Source organism: Tachypleus tridentatus, chromosome 1 (genome assembly GCF_004210375.1).
Source record: "Tachypleus tridentatus isolate NWPU-2018 chromosome 1, ASM421037v1, whole genome shotgun sequence".
Lineage (NCBI taxonomy): Eukaryota > Metazoa > Arthropoda > Merostomata > Xiphosura > Limulidae > Tachypleus > Tachypleus tridentatus.
The window spans coordinates 169,461,603-169,483,256 of record NC_134825.1 but is presented as its reverse complement, the minus strand read 5'-3'; the positions used below and the strand labels follow the sequence as shown (position 1 = coordinate 169,483,256).

At 34.8% G+C, this 21,654-nt stretch overlaps 1 protein-coding gene and 3 non-coding genes across 4 annotated transcripts in view; all 4 read left to right on the top strand.

The window, feature by feature from the left end:
- The window catches only part of LOC143233559 (uncharacterized), an 18,916-nt gene extending 1,245 nt beyond the window's left edge, over positions 1–17,671 (top strand). The window contains exons 2-6 of the mRNA XM_076469911.1: positions 11,564–11,819; positions 12,148–12,316; positions 13,872–14,137; positions 15,057–15,287; positions 17,072–17,671. Of these exons, the coding sequence (XP_076326026.1) occupies positions 11,564–11,819; positions 12,148–12,316; positions 13,872–14,137; positions 15,057–15,287; positions 17,072–17,671 (1,522 nt within the window). The remainder of the gene's footprint in view (positions 1–11,563; positions 11,820–12,147; positions 12,317–13,871; positions 14,138–15,056; positions 15,288–17,071) is intronic.
- TRNAQ-UUG (transfer RNA glutamine (anticodon UUG)) lies at positions 101–172 on the top strand. Its single transcript has one exon. It is a non-coding gene; the product is annotated as a tRNA-Gln (tRNA).
- Positions 2,446–2,517, top strand: TRNAQ-UUG (transfer RNA glutamine (anticodon UUG)). The gene has a single exon. It is a non-coding gene; the product is annotated as a tRNA-Gln (tRNA).
- Positions 17,672–19,387: 1,716 nt separating the features above from the next.
- TRNAQ-UUG (transfer RNA glutamine (anticodon UUG)) lies at positions 19,388–19,459 on the top strand. The gene has a single exon. It is a non-coding gene; the product is annotated as a tRNA-Gln (tRNA).
- Positions 19,460–21,654: the final 2,195 nt, after the last annotated feature.

Sequence of the window (21,654 nt, the reverse complement as noted above, 5' to 3'; positions counted from 1 at the left end):
CAATTATTGAATAACAATGGATAGACTGTTTCGTAATCCACAAGATGAAAGATTAATTTTCTCTGCGTACAATTGTTGTGTATTAGAATGGACAATAAATGGTTCCATGCTGTAATGGTTAGCACTCTGGACTTTGAATCCAGCGATCCGAGTTCAAATCTCGGTGGAACCTACAGTTATTTAACGTATGTCTTCAATATCCAAATTTTGGTATGTTTTATTTTTCTTCTCCAAGCAATAATACTTTAGGAAGAGATTTAGGAGAATTAACTCAAATCCGGTATTTAAAATTACAAATGGTGAAAACCCATTATAGAAAAGCATGAAAGATACCGACCAGTCTAACCTAGGATTGTAATTGCTTTCGCTTTGTATGTTTCTCGTGTTTCCTACAATCATTTTAAGTAGGATTTTTCAAACGTTTTACAGTATATGTTACGAAGAATCTCGTGAACACGATATTTATACAGTTAATAAGTAGGAAAAGATATTTTTCATTTTATTTTGGTGTGTTTTTCATTCCTGTAAACGCCATTAAATTGAATAGAGCCAAATTTGAGAGGAGAAATATGTTAAGCAGCAAAAGGATTTTAAAACTTAACGTAATTTTCAAGAAACGTTTACACAACACAATCATTTAATTCTACTAAACTGATCTTTACCGCCAGCTGGTAAAAGATCCGAAGTGGTAAAAAGAAATACACAAGTGAAAATATACGAATATATATCTTTAGAAAGCTCGTGAAGAAGTCCATTTTAAATTCGTATATCAACTGATAATACATATAGCAAGACCAGTGCTATAATGAACTATTCCTCTTGCCAGTAATGTAATGGACGAATTTAGATTAAAAAAGATTACTCACGTGAGTCTCTACTGTTACTGTGGAACTGACTGAGAGAAATAAACCGTCGTCCATTTAATGCCGATATCATTAATAAAAGTGTCGTTTAATGGTTTTTACACATTTACTTCTCTTCAAGTTTATAGATGGCTAATCCGGAACGTGTTAAATGACGTAAAAATTACGTGGATTGTCGTGAATGCAGGACAGTTGAAGTTTGTTTGTGTGTAATTTTTCATTAAATTCAAGTTACATTTACAGAAACGTATTTTATTATTAGTTTCATTTCGCTAATAACAGATCAATATCCCCATTTGTTTACGAATCACAAATGATTGAATCTAAATGTATTGAGAAAATCACGTAAACGTTGCAGAGTTATTTTTTGTGATACCTAAAAACAAAGAATTCGTAAATGGTAAATTAGACATAAAATAATCTGCTTTAGTCGGCTGACCGTTCTTCTAAGGAGATAAACGGGAATAAAAAGGAAGTGTGAAATGTCAGAGTTAGAGACTTGGGTTTTGTTAACTCGTCAAATACGAGAGGAAAGTATTTAACAAAGTATATCATATACTCTTTAGAATACGTAGAATATAATGTTATCTGCAATGTAGAATCTGGGAGACCCTTGGAAAAACTTATCATTGAATATTTGCAGGATATAGACAAAGTAGACGTGCAATAAATGAGAACGGGAATTGTGATATACGAAAGACGGATTGCCAAGTTACGTGTAAAGTACTCAGTAGAGGCATCAGTTTCTTAGATCGTAAAATGAAAGAATCAGTTGTATATAAAAATATAAACCAACAAAAACCGATATAATGGACGTTCTCTCGTTTCTCTTTATATAATTTATGTTAGATAATAACATAAGTGGTATTTACTCTTGTTTCTCTAATTTTATTGAACCTTCCAGCAGTGGCGTAGGCTTAAGAAATAATTGCAAATTATGACAGTGAATTCAGAAAACAACCTATGTGTTTCGAGATGGAATGTTGCACGTATGCAGATGTTGTTCATTTGATTGTTCGCTACGAAGCACAAAGCAACAAAATTGCCCACGACGGGTATGTAAAACGGAATCTAGAGTTTTAAGATTTCGGAGATTTGCAATCCGGAGGCAGATGTGGTTAATGCGAAAGAAATATTCGTTTTTCATATGTTTCATTTTATATTGTTAAATAAAATCAGCTCTAGCGTTCTGTAGATCATGAGATGGCCAGGTGGGTTAAAACTTTCGACTCGTAGTCTGAGGGTCTCGGGTTCGCATCCGCGTCGCGCCAAATATGCTCCACCCTCCTAGCCTTGGGGGCGTAGTAGTGAACTCCACTATTCGTTTGTAAAAGAGTAGCTGAAGAGTTGGCGGTGGGTGGTGATGACTAGCTTCCTTCCTTCTAGTCTTTTACTGCAAAATTATGGACGGCTAGCACAGAACGCCCTCGAGTAACTTTGTGCGAAATTCCAAAAGAAACAATATATTGTTCATAATTATTGAATAACAATAGATTGACTGTTTCGTGATCCACAAGATGCAAGATTAATTTTCTCTGCGTTATATAGTACAATTGTTGTGTATTAGAACAGACAATTAACGGGTTCCATGGTGGAATGGTTAGCACTTTGGACTTTGAATCCAGCGATCCGAGTTCAAATCTCGGTGGAACCTACAGTGATTTTACGTATGTCTTCAATATCCAAATTTTGGTATGTTTCATTTTTCTTCTCCTAGCAATAATACTTTAGCAAGAGATTTAGGAGAATAAACTCAAATCCGGTATTTAAAATTACAAATGGTGAAAACCTATTATAGAAAATCATGAAAGATAACGACCAGACTTACCTAGGATTGTAATTGCTTTCGCTTTGTATGTTTCTCGTGTTTCCTACAAGCATGTTAAGTAGGATTTTTTCAAACGTTTTACAGTATATGTTACGAAGAATCTCGTGAACACGATATTTATACAGTTCATAAGTACAAAAAGATATTTTTCATTTTATTTTGGTGTGTTTTTCATTTCTGTAAACGCCATTAAAGTGAATAGAGTCAAATTGGAAAGGAAAAATATGTTAAGCAGCAAAAGGTTTTTAACACTTAACGTAATTTACGAGAGACGTTTACGCAACACAATCATTTAATTCACAGAGGTTCTCGAAAGCTCTAGGATGCGAGTTGGCTCATTAGGACTTTTATCGATGTAAATTAGAATATATTTTATATTCCATTTTTTTACAATAGTTTGGCAATGCTGGGGACACTAAATACAGTAATTCTTTTAAATAGAAAATAATAAATACAAATAATAATAATAATAATAAAATTACGAAATTAAGACACAAGACTAAAATTTAAATTTTGCCACTTATCTTTTTTTACAACTGGTTCATATCTTTCATTTATAATTCTGTACAATGTCATTATTTTTTAATTGGAATATTAATTAGTTTCTAAAATAATTTTTGTTTTTATTATGTTAATATAATTATACAGTGCGTTTTATTCTTTTGAACTTGTATATTTTAGATTTTAAATATTATTATGAAACATTTGTTACATGAGTAGTTAATTTTGAAGATATTTTAATATTTGTTTAACAGGTGGACCAATTTAGTGAAAGTTGGTTTGTGGGAAATTTTTAACAATATTCAGAACTTTCCACGTTGCTTAATATAATTACACCTGCTGTGAGGACATTCTGTGCTTGCGTTCAGTTGACTCTCGCCCAAATGGTCTAGCTGTTTGATCTTGGGAGGGCCTCCCCAAGACCACCTGTCTACAGAAATTCAAGGCCACAATGGTGTGTTGGAGTTGGACCCTTCAACCATGAGAATCATATCCACAATATTCTGAGCATGTATTTTTAGCATAATATTTAAATTCCTCTGGAGCTAATTTAAAGTAAAAGTAAATTATGGTTTACATTAAGATACTGAGGATTAACTTCATTTGGTTTTCACTTTTCACTAATGTTTATGAATATAAAACCATAATTTACTTGTACTTTAAATTAGCTGCAAACGAATTTAAATGTGATGCTGAAAATACATCCTCCAGAATATTGTGAATATGATCCTGCTAACAGAAAACTAAAATTATGAAATATGGAGATCAAATCCACAGAAAAAAAATTTATAAATAAGTCATAAGGCTTAAGTATTGAACTAATTCTGTTTTACAAATGCTAGTCAATAGATACATGCATTAGTGTGCAGACTTATATTACTTATTGTAATATGGAATACTTAAATATTTACACTTAACAGCATCAACAGATTTTCGTGCTTAAGTCGGAGAATGCGTTCTCTCAAAAGTCCAAAGTTGTATCTGAATCCACCTCCTTGTCATAGTGGATTTGAATGTTTGCAAGAATGGATTAAGGTTGAGTGTGTAGTCTGCTCAGAGTGTTGATGGATCCCTCACCCAACGTGACAGGAACGGTGTATGCAATCTTCATTAGTGCATACATGTTGTGGAAAGTGGTCTTCTTGCAGTGTTTGAGGGCCATGCTGCATCACGAGGTTCTTTGCTGTTACTGCAAGAAGGAAACACCCGCTTCCATCTTCACCTGACCAGCTCCTGCTCAGTGAACTTTGGAGGCGGTGACCACTGATGAAATGTTAGTTATTTCTGTCTCTAAAACAGAGGGAACCAGACCCAAAATACTGATACATGTGTGGGCTAATCTTTCAAAGAAATTAATAATGAAATGCATTTATGGAGTTTGTGCAACAATGATATATGAAGTTCAGTGTTATAGAATACATCATTTATTCTATCCTTACAGATCGAGAGACAACTGCAGTGTGAGTATTGGTGCCAAAGGATTATATTTGTATTTATAATTTATACACAAAAGTATTACAAGTTTATATAACTTAAGTCTAACAATATTACATCTTCTGATGAATAATTAATTTAATAGGATACTATTTGTTTAAAGGTATCAATTTGTTTGATAGACCTGAGCATCTTTCCTCAAAATTGGTAGTGATGTAGTCCTCGGAAGTTAGTGCAAAATTAACGCGGTAGTGATATTTGATAGATGACAAAACAGTTCGTTTTGTGTCGTTGTCGTCCACACTAGATTCTCGGATGACTAGGCTTAACATTGACACTCCGCCATACGAATGGCAGGCTCATACACGTGGTTGAAAATCTCATCAAAGTTCTCGTGTCTTCCAGTATAAGTGGCTTTTATTTAATCAACTTGAATAGCATAGACATTTTAGCATGGACAAGGATATGTGATCGCGTTAAGTAACAGTATAGTTTTCATTACTTTCATTCCCTCTATTCATGTCAACATTAAAAACTATTAGCTTTATTTGTGTAAATAAATTCACACACACACACACACCCTTAGTATATCTATATCAGTGTGTACATACATATATATATATATATTGATATCTGAAAAACACTACTGATTTCAAGCATCGACTTTGCAGGTCTTAGGCATACATGATGCCAGTAGAAGATTCCTGCAGTCCAACAGTGATTCCTCCAATATGAGACAGATTGTACACAGTAAGGGAGGTAGCTGCAAAGTCAGGTGATGCCATAGAAGCTGAAAGTCCACGTGCTTCCACTTTTGTTTTTAAATACAACTTCGTTTGCGTGTAGTTCTTGTGGTAGCCGTCATTGTGTAGACTGTAAACTGTAACATTTAGGTCCTACACCAATGAACTCTACACACATCAGTAACTGGCTTCATGGTTGGCCCTCTGCAGGTGTAATACTTTCTAATAGTTCGGCTTGCTTTGATCACTTGAAGAAATGGTAAAATTGATTTTTTTTTTTTTTTGCATGGCAATGCATTGATAATATTGAGCTTATGGTTCGGGCAGTGAACATAAGCTACTAGTTTGTACACTGTTCTTGCCTATGTTTGAACATCGTTAATTACACTTGACATATTCGAAGTGCTGTTATAGTTATGACCAGGGCACTTTTAAATGTTTAATGTGTAAAATCCCATGCCTTACACACTCTTCAGTGAGTCTGAGCTGTCTCACAGAACTAACAAAATATCCTTGTCTTTCTCTCATCAACAAGGATGCACAGGGGCTGTTAACTCTGTTTTGAATGACAAAGCTTCATCTCTGAGTATGGACCAAAAGGTGCTTCCTTTATTTCAGTTAAAACCAACTTTATGTTAGTTGTATACTAATGATAACAATCAATTCATTTTGTATTGATGGTAATAAGAATGTTCCATTATTCCATTTTGGATTTTCCAGATGAGAGCAAAGAATTAGATCGAACGGGACAATAGTCTTCATCAGTATGAAGAAGATATCAATTGCTATTTGCTGTGAGCTGCTCTTTTGCAACTTAAGTCGATCACAATACAGCACTGGCAATGCAATGAACTTTAAATATGACAATTCGTATTTGTTGTCTGATTTCTTGTTTAGCATCAAAGTAATATCTTGCCTTGTTATCTAATTAGTAACGTGCGTGATTGGGTTAACGATATTCCCACTGTCCCTATCTACTATTTAGCGAAACCAATGGCATTTTGATAATGCTTGTGTATAAAGTATTTCTATCCGTTACTCATCACTTAGATCCTGATCAGTAATAAAAACTGAAATGCGAGTTTGTTGGTACTTTAATTTCTATGAGTCTATTGGGCCAGTCTCAACTTACATTTGTATGTAAGAGTTCATGTTTTAGGTATTATCCATAAATTAAATTGTACTCTTACATAACTGTGCAGTGTCACTTTGACGAAAACCTGCTGATCCATCAGTGCACTGTATTTATACAGATTTCTACTCACTGGTAATTCTGTGTTTGTTTCCATCTTTAATATTCTATCCTTTACTGTGTTTATTCTCACTGGTAATTCTGTGTTTGTTTCATCTGTAATATTCTATCCTTTACTGTGTTTCTACTCACTGATAATTCTGTGTTTGTTTCATCTGTAATATTCTATCCTTTACTGTGTTTCTACTCACTGGTAATTTTACTTCTGTTTGTTTCCATCTGTAATATTCTATCCTTTACTGTGTTTCTACTCACTGGTAATTTTGCTATGTTTGTTTCCATCTGTAATATTCTATCCTTTTACTGTGTTTCTACTCTACTGGTAATTTTGCTATGTTTGTTTCCATCTGTAATATTCTATCCTTTACTGTGTTTCTACTCACTGGTAATTTTGCTATGTTTGTTTCTATCTGTAATATTCTATCCTTTACTGTGTTTCTACTTACTGGTAATTTTGCTATGTTTGTTTCCATCTGTAATATTCTATCCTTTACTGTGTTTCTACTTACTGGTAATTTTGCTATGTTTGTTTCCATCTGTAACATTCTATCCTTTACTGTGTTTCTACTCACTGGTAATTCTATGTTTCCATCTGCAATATTCAATCCTTTACTGTGTTTCTACTTGCTGCTAATTTTGCTATGTTTGTTTCCATCTGTAACATTCTATCCTTTACTGTGTTTCTACTCACTGGTAATTCTATGTTTCCATCTGTAATATTCTATCCTTTACTGTGTTTCTACTCACTGGTAATTCTATGTTTCCATCTGTAATATTCTATCCTTCACTGTGTTTATTCTCACTGGTAATTCTGTGTTTGTTTCCATGTGTAATATTCTATCCTTTACTGTGTTTCTACTTACTGTTAATTCTTTTATGTTTAATTCCATCTGTAATATTCTATCCTTTACTGTGTTTCTACTTGCTGGTAATTCTGCTATGTTTGTTTCCATCTGTAATATTCTATCCTTTACTGTGTTTCTACTCACTTGTAACTCTGCTATGTTTGTTTTCATCTGTAATATTCTATCCTTTACTGTGTTTCTACTCACTGGTAATTCTGCTATGTTTGTTTCCATCTGTAATATTCTATCCTTTACTGTGTTTCTACTTACTGTTAATTCTTTTATGTTTAATTCCATCTGTAATATTCTACCCTTTACTGTGTTTCTACTTACTGGTAATTTTGCTATGTTTGTTTCCATCTGTAATATTCTATCCTTTACTGTGTTTCTACTCACTGTTAATTCTGCTATGTTTGTTTCCATCTGTAATATTCTATCCTTTACTGTGTTTCTACTCACTGGTAATTCTATGTTTCCATCTGTAATATTCTATCCTTTACTGTGTTTCTACTCACTTGTAACTCTGCTATGTTTGTTTTCATCTGTAATATTCTATCGTTTACTGTGTTTCTACTCACTGGTAATTCTGCTATGTTTGTTTCCATCTGTAATATTCTATCCTTTACTGTGTTTCTACTCACTGGTAATTCTATGTTTCCATCTGTAATATTCTATCCTTTACTGTGTTTCTACTCACTGGTAATTCTATGTTTCCATCTGTAATATTCTATCCTTTACTGTGTTTCTACTCACTGGTAATTCTACGTTTCCATCTGTAATATTGTATCCTTTACCGTGTTTCTACTCACTTGTAACTCTGCTATGTTTGTTTCCATCTGTAATATTCTATCCTTTACTGTGTTTCTACTCACTGTTAATTCTTTTTATGTTTGTTTCCATCTGTAATATTCTATCCTTTACTGTGTGTTTCTACTTACTGGTAATTCTTTGTTTCCATCTGTAATATTCTATCCTTTACTGTGTTTCTACTCACTTGTAACTCTGCTATGTTTGTTTTCATCTGTAATATTCTATCCTTTACTGTGTTTCTACTCACTGGTAATTCTGCTATGTTTGTTTCCATCTGTAATATTCTATCTTTTACTGTGTTTCTACTCACTGGTAATTCTATGTTTCCATCTGTAATATTCTATCCTTTACTGTGTTTCTACTTATTGGTAATTCCTTAACTTGCTGAATGATTTTTCCTTTTTCTGGAAAACTGTTAAAAAGGAAAGGAGTACATTCTATCCATGATTATTTAACATACTCACCATCAATAAGTAGTTTTCCATGTTGAGCAGTAATCTTTAAAATCTTAAAACTAGCAACAACCAAGTTTAAACTACCTGAAACAAATTTCTTGAAAACATTTGACTCCATGTTGTTGTTGCTGACTTCTTGAGAAATATACTTTTGGTTTTTGCTCACTCTTATCACAAAGCTTTTAATGAACAGTTTCATAATACCGCTTTACAGAGGAAGTCCTCCTACCACTGTTTCATAATATAAGATGTATAGTGTTTCATCACCCTTTTTGATCAAATGTTTCAGTCCACGATTCCTGAAAAACTGCTGCTCCTTCCATTTAAGTCCCCCCAGTGCCACAGCGGTATGTCTGCGGACTCATACCGCTAAAATCCTGGTTTCGATACCCGAGGTCGGCAAAGCACAGAGAGCCCAAACAGTAGCCTTGTGCTTAATTCAAATCAAAACGAAAAACCTTCCAGCTGAACATTTTTGTTTCTTTGCTTGTTGAGCTGGCATTCTGACAAGCTGAAAAGGGTAAATACAATTTAAAATATCTCGACAATTACTTAAATACAATAACTTAACTTACCGTAACATAACAGGTGAAAGTTATGTCATTGATATAAAAATAAATTATAACTATCTGATCAATAATATGCACATGCTACGCCAAATAACATAATTTTAACATTATTATTTATTACTGCAAAAAAATAAATTTATATTTACTCTTATTATCACTAAATATCCATTATTCATTTGCAAACAACAGAAGAAAAATATAAGCAGAGTGAAGCCAATACCAATGGTTTACTTCTATTTTCACTCAAGTACTGTTGTGTGCATTGGACCTGCGAGGAATTCAAAACGTGTTGACGTCGCATGTTTCCGCAACAGCAAAGCTAGCGCCAAGAGAGGGTGAGACGTCTTCTGTGAACATTTCTCACTGCTTTTGGTTGGAAAACAATCATTCATTGCTGCATGTGGCAATAATGATAATCGTTATATATGTATAATTTATTTATTATGGGTTAGAGTTTGAAAAATTAAAAGGTGGCACTGCATGCTGCGTGCTAGCAAACTTTTTTCGCGTGCCACAGGTTCGCCATCATTAGTGTAATGTTTTATTAGTGTTATTACAGCAGTGTTATAATTTTATGTTGTAGTCGGGCCTGATTTAGGTGCAAGTTTTGCCAACTTGCCACAAATAAAATTTTTGTTTACGCCATCTATGTGTCTGAGTGTGTTATATTTACAATGATGCGTTAGTTTCTATTGGATGACAACATGAACCACACGTACAACGGGAATAGCATGTGTCTACAGTTTAATTCTAGTGATACACACACACACACACACACAAAAATGATTGAAGCTGGTAAGAACATTCACTGTTGAGAACTTCAATAGCTTGTGTCTTGTTTTACTTTCAGGTCCATAAACCGGAAGGAAAGAATTACAACAAACTAAAGGTGATTTTCAGTAAAGGTACGTTTTGTTAATTCCAGTTTTCGAAATCCGCTAGAATAAATATAAACGGTAGAGAAATATTTTGAATCAAACCATTCCATGATAAAGTTTATATAATTGAGAATCACTCAGTTGTTTGGAGACTACCGTGTTTCTCCAAAAACAAGACAGGGTTTATATTAATTTTCACTCCAAATATGACACTAGGGCTTATTTTCGGGGGATGTCTTATTTTGATATATTAAAAAATGAAGTTACAAAGTAAAAGTATTTTACTAACCATTTAAAATAAACTATTATTAAACTAACTGATTAATACTTAAACAAACTAATTAACTAACTATTAAACTAATTAATAAATTATTTTTTTATTTCTTTCCTCTTCCTGCCACTCTTAACTAGGGCTTATTTTAAGGGTAGGGCTTATATTAAAACTATCCCCAAAAATCACACTAGGTCTTATTTTATGGGTAGGTCTTATTATCGGAGAAACACGGTATTGTGGTGTTAAAATATGTTATAACATTAGCTAAAAACTAGTATTGTTGTGTTTTATGTTCTGTACGGTGAAGTTAGCTTAAGCCTTTAGTATTGACGTATCATTATTATAATGCATGCTCTACAGGACGCCATAAACCCTGTTTTCCGGACCCGTGCTTCCAGAACGTTTTCAGCCATTAGGCCATGTGACAAGCTTGGTGGCACCCTCATGACTAGGATAGGCACACATTACTGTTATGCTGTGTGTATCGAAGAAACAAAATTTAAAAATTTGAAACATAATAAATTTACATTATTAAATATAAATTACTTGGTGATTGCAAACATGCTACGACACAGTTTGGGTTGGGCCCGGCATGGTCAAACGTGTTAAGGCGTGCGACTCGTAGTCTGAGGGTCGCGGGTTCGCATCCCCGTCGCACCAAACCGTGGTGGCATTATAATGTGACGGTGAATCCCACTATTCGTTTGTAAAAGAGTAGCCCAACAGTTGGCGGTGGGTGGTGATGACTAGCTGCCTTCTTTCTAGTCTTACACTGCTAAATTAGGGATGGCTAGCACAGATAGCCCTCGAGTAGCTTTGTGGGAAATTCACAACAAACAGTTTGGGGGAGACACTGTGTCTAGCAAAATGACCATTATTTTTTCTACATTGTTGGAAGTAACCGTACATGTTGCAGGTGATGCTATATCTGTTTATGTGGTATACGTGACGTCAATATAAATATTTTTGTACTCTTAACGGCAGTGTATGATTTTGTATTTCATAAAAATTATATATAACGTTATTGTGCAGTTTACGATCGCAGACTACTATACAGTTAGTGTTGATTTTAGCCAATCATCTTCTTATTCGTGATGTTGGACTTTTTTAGGAAGTTCGTGTACGAGTTCGAATCACCAGGACACTTAAGAACTAAGAAAATGACGTGCATCGTCGTGCCATTTATGACAGTGACGGCCATGAGGTGTGAAGGTGATGTAGTTAAGCTCTTGGTCGATCGAGAGCCGGCCATGTTTCTTGGAGTTCGCCACCAGAGGGTCGGAATTATTGCGTCGGCTAACCTATACGATACCTCCAAACTGGTAGACGTTACAGATGGAGAAATTAAATCGTGTCCACTGCATAAGGTTGGTGAAGTTATTCTACTTATATTATTCTCTAGTTTCTACATTTTTTCTAAGTTTTTCACAATTTTCAACTTTGTGGTTTAAGAAAACGAGATTTTGAGTGATGTATCAGTTATATGGTTAGTAATATTAACCTTTAGTGATGTGCATTTAAAAATAACTAACATTAGGATTTGATTGTCGTCAACTTGAACGAGTTATATACGTACAGTAACAAGCATACGATGGATTTAGAGAAAATATGCCATATAAACAGTGTATTTCGTAGAGTTAAGCAGGTTATAAAGTTGGTTGATGTTCATTTGTATGAAGTTTAACTTTATTCCAGATAACACTACGTCATTACCAAGCTGCAAAAATGAAGATGTATCTGTGGCACTTCGACACTCGATTCAAATATCTTACAGAACTGCCGCTAGAGGGACGTTCCTTCTTGGGAGAGCTCCCTCTGCCTGAACCAGATACAGAACCCATAGCAAAACGACGGTGTGCTAAAAGTGAGTGTTTTCATCTGTCTAATCAGACAGGAAAGAATGAAACAACTAAGTTATAAAAGAAAAGCAAGAAAGATAAAATTATTTGGACATTTTTAGATCCTTCTTTCACCAAGGTACTCGGTATCAGTTTTACTTTGTAGCTTGTTTCTTTGTTGTTCCTTTTATCCTCGTAGATGGCTCTGAGTTTCTGAAATTTATTAACTTTTAGCCCATAGCTCTGTCATCTCTTGACCAGTTTGAGTTTTAATTACAGTTTGGACTTGGGAGGTCAAACCCTTTTGATGTATTTGACCACATATTGCTGCTGCAGTATTTCATCAGAATGTTAAAGATTCAGTGTTGGATGCAACTACATGATATTGCTGTTTCAGGCTGTGGTTTTGAATGTCAGTTTTATATTTTTCAAAAATGCAGGCAATGCGCAGTTGAAGAATCTAAGTTATAAAAGTCTGTTACTGAAGTGCATTGGTGTTTGCAATAGTCGATGGTCACACCAAGCAGTGGCAACTACTGTGAATGTTCCTCACTGACATACAGATTTCTTTCTTTGGTTATTACATTAAAATCTTTGATCTAATCTCGTGCAGAACTCTGATATCGAACTGTCAAAACTTCAACAGACTGCTTCACAGAGTCCCAAAGACTAAGTCACAAAAAGGCATTGTGGTGAAGACAGACTGAAGTTCATGACGTCGTTTTAGACTTTCCAAACTGCCTGAAGATGACCTTTGCTTCTTTACTTTGAACATTTACCCACTTAGAGATGCTGATTCTTGTACTTCTGGCAATGTTTCCCGAGATGATTTTTATGGTATGTGGATTAGAAAAGTTAATGGTACTCTGACACTGGAACATGTAGTCAAGATATGGACCCAGCGAAGACTATTTCATATGGATAAGAATTATGCAAATTATAATCGATCCACTTCAGTATGGTACTGTTAATGCATGGTTGATGCACTCGTGGCATCTGTTGTGTTTTCTAGATTCGCATTCATGCACTTCTACACAAGATAGACATTACAGATAATGCTTCACATGACGTGGACTGAGTAAATTTACTGACATGAATAACCTTGTGAAATTTGATAATTTTGTTTTATTTCTTCCAACCAGTATTATGACAGTACTTATTGATTTAATGTTGCGCTTGATGCATTGAACAAAATACATTAATCCAGTTGTAGGTATGTTATACCATCTTATACTAGTTTTATCCCTTATTACAAACTGTTTTGAAAAATTAATGTTTTAGTGCTGTCTTTATGTTGCAGGGATTGAATCCGAGTTGTAACAATTCCTCATGGTTACTTCTTGAGCTATTTAGGGACACATTCAGCACTGGAATTTAGATAACAGTCATGTAGCAATATTTGCTGTTTTAGAGTAAATGTTACAGGAACATAGATCAGAAACGTTATTTTCTGAAGAAATTCTTGTTTTGAATATTTTTCATCGAATAGATTGTTGACTTTTTAATAAATTTATTTAAGCAGTAACTTAATGTTTTGTTTACTGTTATACTTCAAATATTTATGTAGTATTATTTATTTAGAACCTCTGGAAGACAGTAGGAACAAAACTCTATTGGAAATGCTCCAAGCTCCTCCAGATGTCAAGTCATTGTATTCTCCAACCACGTGTTCCTGTCGTATAAGTTGTCGAACGGGTCGTTGTTCCTGTGCCAAAATGATCAGAAAGTGTTCGATGCTTTCTTGCATGTGTGGAGATTGTGATAATCCACTCAATGTCCTGGAATCTATGGAGATTGATCTGGAAAAGGTCATTAGTGACCCTTGTCTTCTTTACAACGTCTACAAGGTACGCAATTATTCAAACTGCCCCCTTGTTGCATACTTTCATTTTTTATTATGGTTTTTAAAAGAATATGTAGAAACCAGTAAGTAGTTCTGAAAATGTGGAAATTTTATGGTATTTGGTTAATAAAAGTTTTAAATGACCAAAAGAAATGGACTACTCACGATTTACAAGTGATAAATGTTTTTAGTGACTAGAAGTTTATGTAGTGCACCCTAATATGGCACTATCATTTGATAATGCACTTTTTATTTACTGATTAAACATCAAGCCTTCTCATGGTTGGGTGTTATGTCAACTGATTGAAATGCTAATATGATGGTAACCAACATTTAACATAACTATACATGTGTGTGTAATATGATCATAATTAGATAAAGTAACATTCATATCCTTCTAACCACTGGTCGACCAACAGGCGGCTATCGAGAAGACAGACTGACTGGAAATTAAATAAAGTTTGTTAACATCCATATCATTCTAACTGCTGGTCAAGACCAACATGGGGGGGCTATTGAGAAAACAAACTGACCAAACTATCATCCACCACAGAGAGGACGAACCCTAGATTCGTGGGTTGTTTAAATAACTATAAAGTCATGAATATTAAGACAACTTTTGGTAAACACTGGATATTTAAAAGTCAAGATTAAATTTGAATTTTCTTGTAAGACTGCATAGTTTGTATGATGATAGCATCAATTTAGATGAAGTGTGTGTGTGTGTGTGTGTGTGTGTGTGTGTGTGTAGAACTTAAGAGTCAATCATTGCAATGAACCTAATGTGGTATCAACAGTTTTGTTTTTTTTATTGAGTGTAGAAATTGTTATATTCAAGGTTTTTTTACAAGTCCTATTTATTTTGGTTTGTGACGTGAGATTTGTGTTCGCTGTTTTGTTAATTTGTTTCTTTTTTCCCTCAGGTCACAAATTTGAGGCGTTACCTGCTAGGAACGGTTGTCCTGCCTTGCTGTGGATACATAGCCACCTTATTGGACGTTGTCCCTGGGTTAAGGGACTGCCCAAATGGGAACTGTCGGAAGAAGTTACAGTTCTCTTGGTGTCGAGGCTATGTGTGTGAAGAGTCTGTAAACCCACGTAACCACTGCAACACGTGCATGAAATGTTGTGTAATGGACGAGAAACATTGTATGGTATGTCATAATTTTGTTGTCTTTACTATCGTACAGTATGTTGGTTTCTTAAAGAAGAGAGTTTTGTGCTTGTGGATGAGACACGAAAGCTTACCTAACACCTTAGATCAACATACTTTAGGTTATCAGTTTTTCTTTATAACTTCATATATAGTTTTGTTTGAGCACAAAGCTGCAAACATGAGTGACATTCTGTGTTGTTCCCATCTGCAGGAATTGAATCCCCAAATTATAACATTGTAAGTTTTAAGTTCTGAACCACTGAGAGACAGACTTGTTACACACTCAAAACTACGAATGCTAGCATCATAAGCATATCCGTGTGTGTGCCAAGGGAAAGAGCCTTCCACTAATACTGCGGTAAGTCTACAACCCTTAAATCAGGGTTCGATTCCCTTGGTGGGCTCAGAAGAATAGCCCGATGTGGCTTTGTTATAAGAGAAACACGCCAAGGTAGAAATTTGATTATAAAGTATGTTATTCGAAGTTTTATTTTTTTTACAAGGCTATTAAAGAAACAGTCGTATCAATAAATATTGAAACTAAAAAATCACCGTAAACCTAGAATAATCTATCGGTCTTAATTGTACTATATCGAATAATCTAGCTGTGAAATCTAAATCGAATTGTACCTTTTAAATTTATTTTACGTGAATATTAATAATTGATTACAAGTCACATCAGTAAGAGAGAGAAAGAACTAGTGACAACTGTAATAAATGAAAAAAAAATCAGGTGTGAAAACAGATTTTATACTGAGATGGCATTTCGCTGTTATTTTCTAAGTGACTGGTGGTAGTTTAACAAAACTAATTGATCCAAAAATAACCATCTGGAAATATAGTAAATTAATAGAGGTGAATGAAGAGATGTCTTTTAACACATCTAAACCAACGTACGTTATGTTTAAGCATGTTGGAGCCCTGGATGCGTTATAAGAGTGATGGTTGAATACCATTGTTTGGTTAAATAGGAGTAGCCTAAGAGTTTACGGCGGGTGTTGTTGACTAGCTGCCTTCCTCCTACTCTATCAGCTTGAAACTTTGGGAAAGTTGTGTGTAGCTAGTGTGAAAATTCTAAAAGATGCTTTGGTAAATCATAAATAATATTGTTTGTTGTTGTTATGATCGCAAAACTACACAGTAGGCTATGTGCGCTCTGTCCACTGCAGGGAATCGAATCCGGTATTTTTAGTGTTTTACGTCCGTAAACGTGCCAGGGAGCTTTGTTATATTTAATGTTTGTAAACATTACAGAAAATACATATGTAAGGCGTTGAGTTGCACAGACTAGTTCTAAATACATTTTAAAAAATACATAAATTACATATATATCTGGATTGCACCAAACATGCTCGCCCCTTCAGCCGTGGGGGCGTTATAAGGTGAGGGTCAATCCCACTATTCGTTGGTAAGAGTAGCCCAATAGTTGGCGGTGGGTGGTGATGACTAGCTGCCTTTCCTCTTACACTGCTAAATTAGGAACGGCTAGCGCAGATAGACCTCGAGTAGCTTTGTGCGAAATTCAAAAATAAAGTTATAAACGTCTTGTAATAGTAATGTAGTTCTGTTAATAGTTTCGGTGGTAGCACATTCTGTGATGTAAATTAGTTATTCTGTGGTGCGTCGAATGACGTAAGTTAACCACTTTCTTTCTCTTACTGTTTATATATCCTGAAGGTGGTTGCAGTTACGAGCTTGACGTTTATTGTATCAAACCGTTGCTTTATTATGCGATCGAATTACATCATACGTGTTACCTTTTAAAGCTGTTTTCTCTCTTAGCATTGCAACAAGTGCTACATAAAAGGTATGGACAGTGACCAGTGCCCCAATTGCGATGTCTCGAGTAGTACTGATTTTGATTTATCTTCTTCGTCTGACGTGCTACAAACGCCTGAAGACGAAAACAGGACGGAAGTGTCACGACGAGACACAGCAGTGTCTGATGAACTCTCAACTAGTATCAGTTATTCTGCCTCGGAAGTATCTGTCAAGGTACCTCTGACATCATCAAGTTCGAGGTCTTTGTTTTCTCTTCCATCTTCTACTTCAAAAATACCATCATCTGTTTCGTCGTCATCACAAAGACCCCAGGTCATCACTTTCTCAGTTTCCTCTAGACCAACTTCATCGTTGGCTTACTCGGGACCAGTATTGGTTACTTTGTCATCAAATTCTAAAATACCTTCGTCTCTTTCGTCAGCGTCTTCCCAAAAATCACAGTTAACCCTTTCTTCGTCTACTAAAACACAACTGTTGGCTTCAGTTTTGACAGCAAAATCACCTTCAGTTAACTTATCACCCCTAAAATCAACAGTGGGTCATCCACCATTGTTTTCGGACCAGACTTTGCCTCCTGCAAGATCATCCGCGGTCAGTTAATTATTTTCATTTCTTACACATTCATTGTTTCCTCGAGATATTGACCGGTCTCTTCGTCAATGCCATCTCTTACGCCATTGTTTCTCTTGTTGGTCCACTTGTGATGTGGACATCACAGATGTTTATCAATCTCTGGAGTAACGGAAGTGACGTCGTGCATTCAACGACAGTTCCGGAATGCTAGGATGATAGAAAAAAACTTTCTTACAAGACAGAAGAAAGAAGTATTAATAGTTTTGTTTTCAGTTTTTACAACACAGAACTACTATCGTTAATGATTTAAGTTTTCTAGTTTTGATTTAGCGTTTCGTCGCATTTCTCCAGAAAGTAAAACAAAACTTTATTATAAATGTTTGTGTCGTAAGTTTGTTTTAAACTTGTTGGAAGACGCAAGTAATGTTAAACCTAATCTTATAATACAATAAACAAACAACACCAGCAGAATATGTGGTAAAACTTTTCGTAAGCTGAATATAGAAGGATAAGCTACTACGAATGATAACGCTTTTTAATTTTTTGTTTTGTCGGTCTTGTTTATCTTTCGTATGATTTTGGTAAATTTTTGGTGAATAATTTTACTTAAATCACTTACAAAGAATGAAATTTAATAACTCAAGGTGAAACGGCCATTATCGTCTTTTAAACTATCCCTAAACCAGTGTTCTACAATACTTTTAACCATCGTTTTCGTAATTCGAAAAACTAAAAGCGTGTTGTTTTTTACCGACATATTGCTCTCACAGATCTGATTGCATTAGGAATATAATTGACTATGATGTGCCATTGGATACTTTATTCAGATGCTAGATATTCAACAATTTGATTGGTTATATTACATCAGTGTGCCTTATTTTTGTAACCTTCCTTTTAATAGTGTAAATACATAAGCCGATGGTGATTTCTTATACACTTTAAAGATAAATGCAAGTTAATTTAAGTTTAATTTACCTCTAATTACTAAGCGTCGTTCTGATGTATTCTACCCTTCATCAGCAACCCTGGACATATTGCGGACTTGTGATGTTAAAAATTCCGTTTCGATACCCTTTGTGGGCAGAGCACAAACATTCCTTTGTGTTTAACTACAAACAACATTTACGTTATGATTGTGTTAAACGGCAATAGAAGCTTTACAGTCAATTCGTAAACTGGATGAACCATTAATACAAACTATTGAAGTTGCAAACGAATCTCTTTCCAGAAGTCCTGGCATCACTAGGTAGTTTAAAACATTCGACTCGTAGTCTGAGGGATGCGAGTTCTAATCCCGGTCGCACCAAACATGCTCGCCCCACCAAACAGTTGGGGGCGTTCTAATGTTACGGTTAATCCCATTATTGGTTGGTAAAAAAGTAGGCCAAGAGCTGGGGATTGGAGGTGATAACTAGCTGACTGCTCTCTAGTCTCACACTGCTAAATTAGGGACGGTTAGCACAGATAGCCTTCGAGAGCTTTTCGCGAAGCATGAAGAAATGCTGGATGTTTGAAGATAACATGAACTGTATTTTACTGATTTGAATATATTAAAGGTAAATTTTCGATAAATCCAAAAGGGGTTAATTATTGCAATGATCTCTCACCAATACGTATATAATTAATAAAAATATATTGTTCACAATTATTGAATAAAAATGGATAGACTGTTTCGTGATCCACAAGATGTAAGATTAATTTTCTCTGCGTACAATTGTTGTCTATTAGAATGGACAACAAATGGGTTCCATGGTGTAATGGTTAGCACTCTGGACTTTGAATCCAGCGATCCGAGTTCAAATCTCGGTGGAACCTACATTGGTTTTACGCATGTCTTCAATATCCAAATTTTGGTATGTTTTATTTTTCTTCTCCAAGCAGTAATACATAAGGAAGAGATTTAGGAGAATAAACTCAAATCCGGTATTTAAAAGTACAACTGGTGAAAGCCCATTATAGAAAAGCATGAAAGATACCTACCAGTCTTACCTTGGATTGTAATTGTTTTCGCTTTGTATGTTTCTCGTGTTTCCTACAAGCATTTTAAGTTGGGGTTTTCAAACGTTTTCCAGTATATGTTTTGAAGAATCTCGTGAACACGATATTTATACAGTTCATAAGTACGAAAAGATATTTTTCATTTTATTTTGGTGTGTTTTTCATTTCTTTAAACGTCATTAAATTGAATAGAGCCAAATTTGAGAGGAGAAATATGTTAAGCAGCAAAAGGTGTTTAACACTTAACGTAATTGTCAAGACACGTTTACACAACACAATGATTTAATTTTACTAAACTCATCTTTACCGCCAGCTGGTAAAAGATCAGAAGTGGTAAAAAGAAATACACAAGTGAAAATATACGCATATATATTTAGAACGCTGGTGAAGAAGTCCATTTTCAATTCGTATATGAACTGACAATACAATAGCAAGAACAGGGCTATAATGAACTATTCTTCTTGCCAGTAATGTAATGGAAAATTATAGATTAAAAAAGATTACTTACGTGAGTCTGTGCTGTAACTGTGGAACTGACACAGAGAAATAAATCATCGCCCATTTGATGCCGATATCATTAATAAAAGTGTCGTTTAATGGTTTTTAGACATTCACTTCTCTTCAAGTTTATAGATGGCTAATCCGGAACGTGTTAAATGACGTAAAAATTACGTGGATTGTCGTGAATGCAGGACAGTTGAAGTTTGTTTGTGTGTAATTTTTCATTAAATTCAAGTTACATTTACAGAAACGTATTTTATTATTGGTTTCATTTCGCTAATAACAGATCAATATCCCCGTTTGTTTACGAAACACAAATGATTGAATCTAAATGTATTGAGAAAATCACGTAAACGTTGAAGAGTTATTTTTTGTGATACCTAAAAACAAAGAATTTGTAAATGCTAAACTAGACATAAAATAATCTACTTTAGTCGGCTGACCGTTTTTCTAAGGAGATAAACGGGAATATAAAGGAAGTGTGAAACGTCAGAGTTAGAGACTTGGGTTTCGTTAACTCGTCAAATACGACAGGAAAGTCTTTAACAAAGTATATATACTCTTTAGAATACGTAGAATATAATGTTATCTGCAATGTAGAATCTGGGAGACCCTTGGAAAAACTTATCATTGAATATTTGCAGGATATAGACAAAGCAGACGTGCAATAAATGACAACGGGAATTGTGATATACGAAAGACGGATTGCCCAGTTACGTGTAAAGTATTCAGTAGAGGCATCAGTTTCTTAGATCGTAAAATGAAAGAATCAGCTGTATATAAAAATATAAACGAACAAAAACCGATATAATGGACGTTCTCTCGTTTCTCTTTATATAATTTATGTTAGATAATAACATAAGTGGTATTTACTCTTGTTTCTCTAATTTTATTGAACCTTCCAGCAGTGGCGTAGGCTTAAGAAATAATTGCAAATTATGACAGTGAATTCAGATAACAACCTATGTGTTTCGAGATGGAATGTTGCACGTATGCAGATGTTGTTCATTTGATTGTTCGCTATGAAGCACAAAGCAACAAAATTGATTGTCTTTGTTCTGCCCACGAGGAGTATGTAAAACGGAATCTAGAGTTTTAAGATTTCGGAGATTTGCAATCAGGAAGCAGATGTGGTTAATGCGAAAGAAATATTCGTTTTTCATATGTTTCATTTTATATTGTTAAAAAAAAATCAGCTTTAACGTTCTGTAGAGCATGACATGGCCAGGTGGGTTAAAACATTCGACTCGTAGTCTGAGGGTCGCGGGTTCGCATCCGCGTCGCGCCAAATATGCTCCACCCTCCTAGCCTTGGGGGCGTAATAGTGAATTCCACTATTCGTTCGTAAAAGAGTAGCTCAAGAGTTGGCGGTGGGTGGTGATGACTAGCTGCCTTCCTTCTAGTCTTTTACTGCAAAATTAGGGACGGCTAGCACAGATAGCCCTGGAGTAGCTTTGTGCGAAATTCCAAAAGAAACAATATATTGTTCATAATTATTGAATAACAATAAA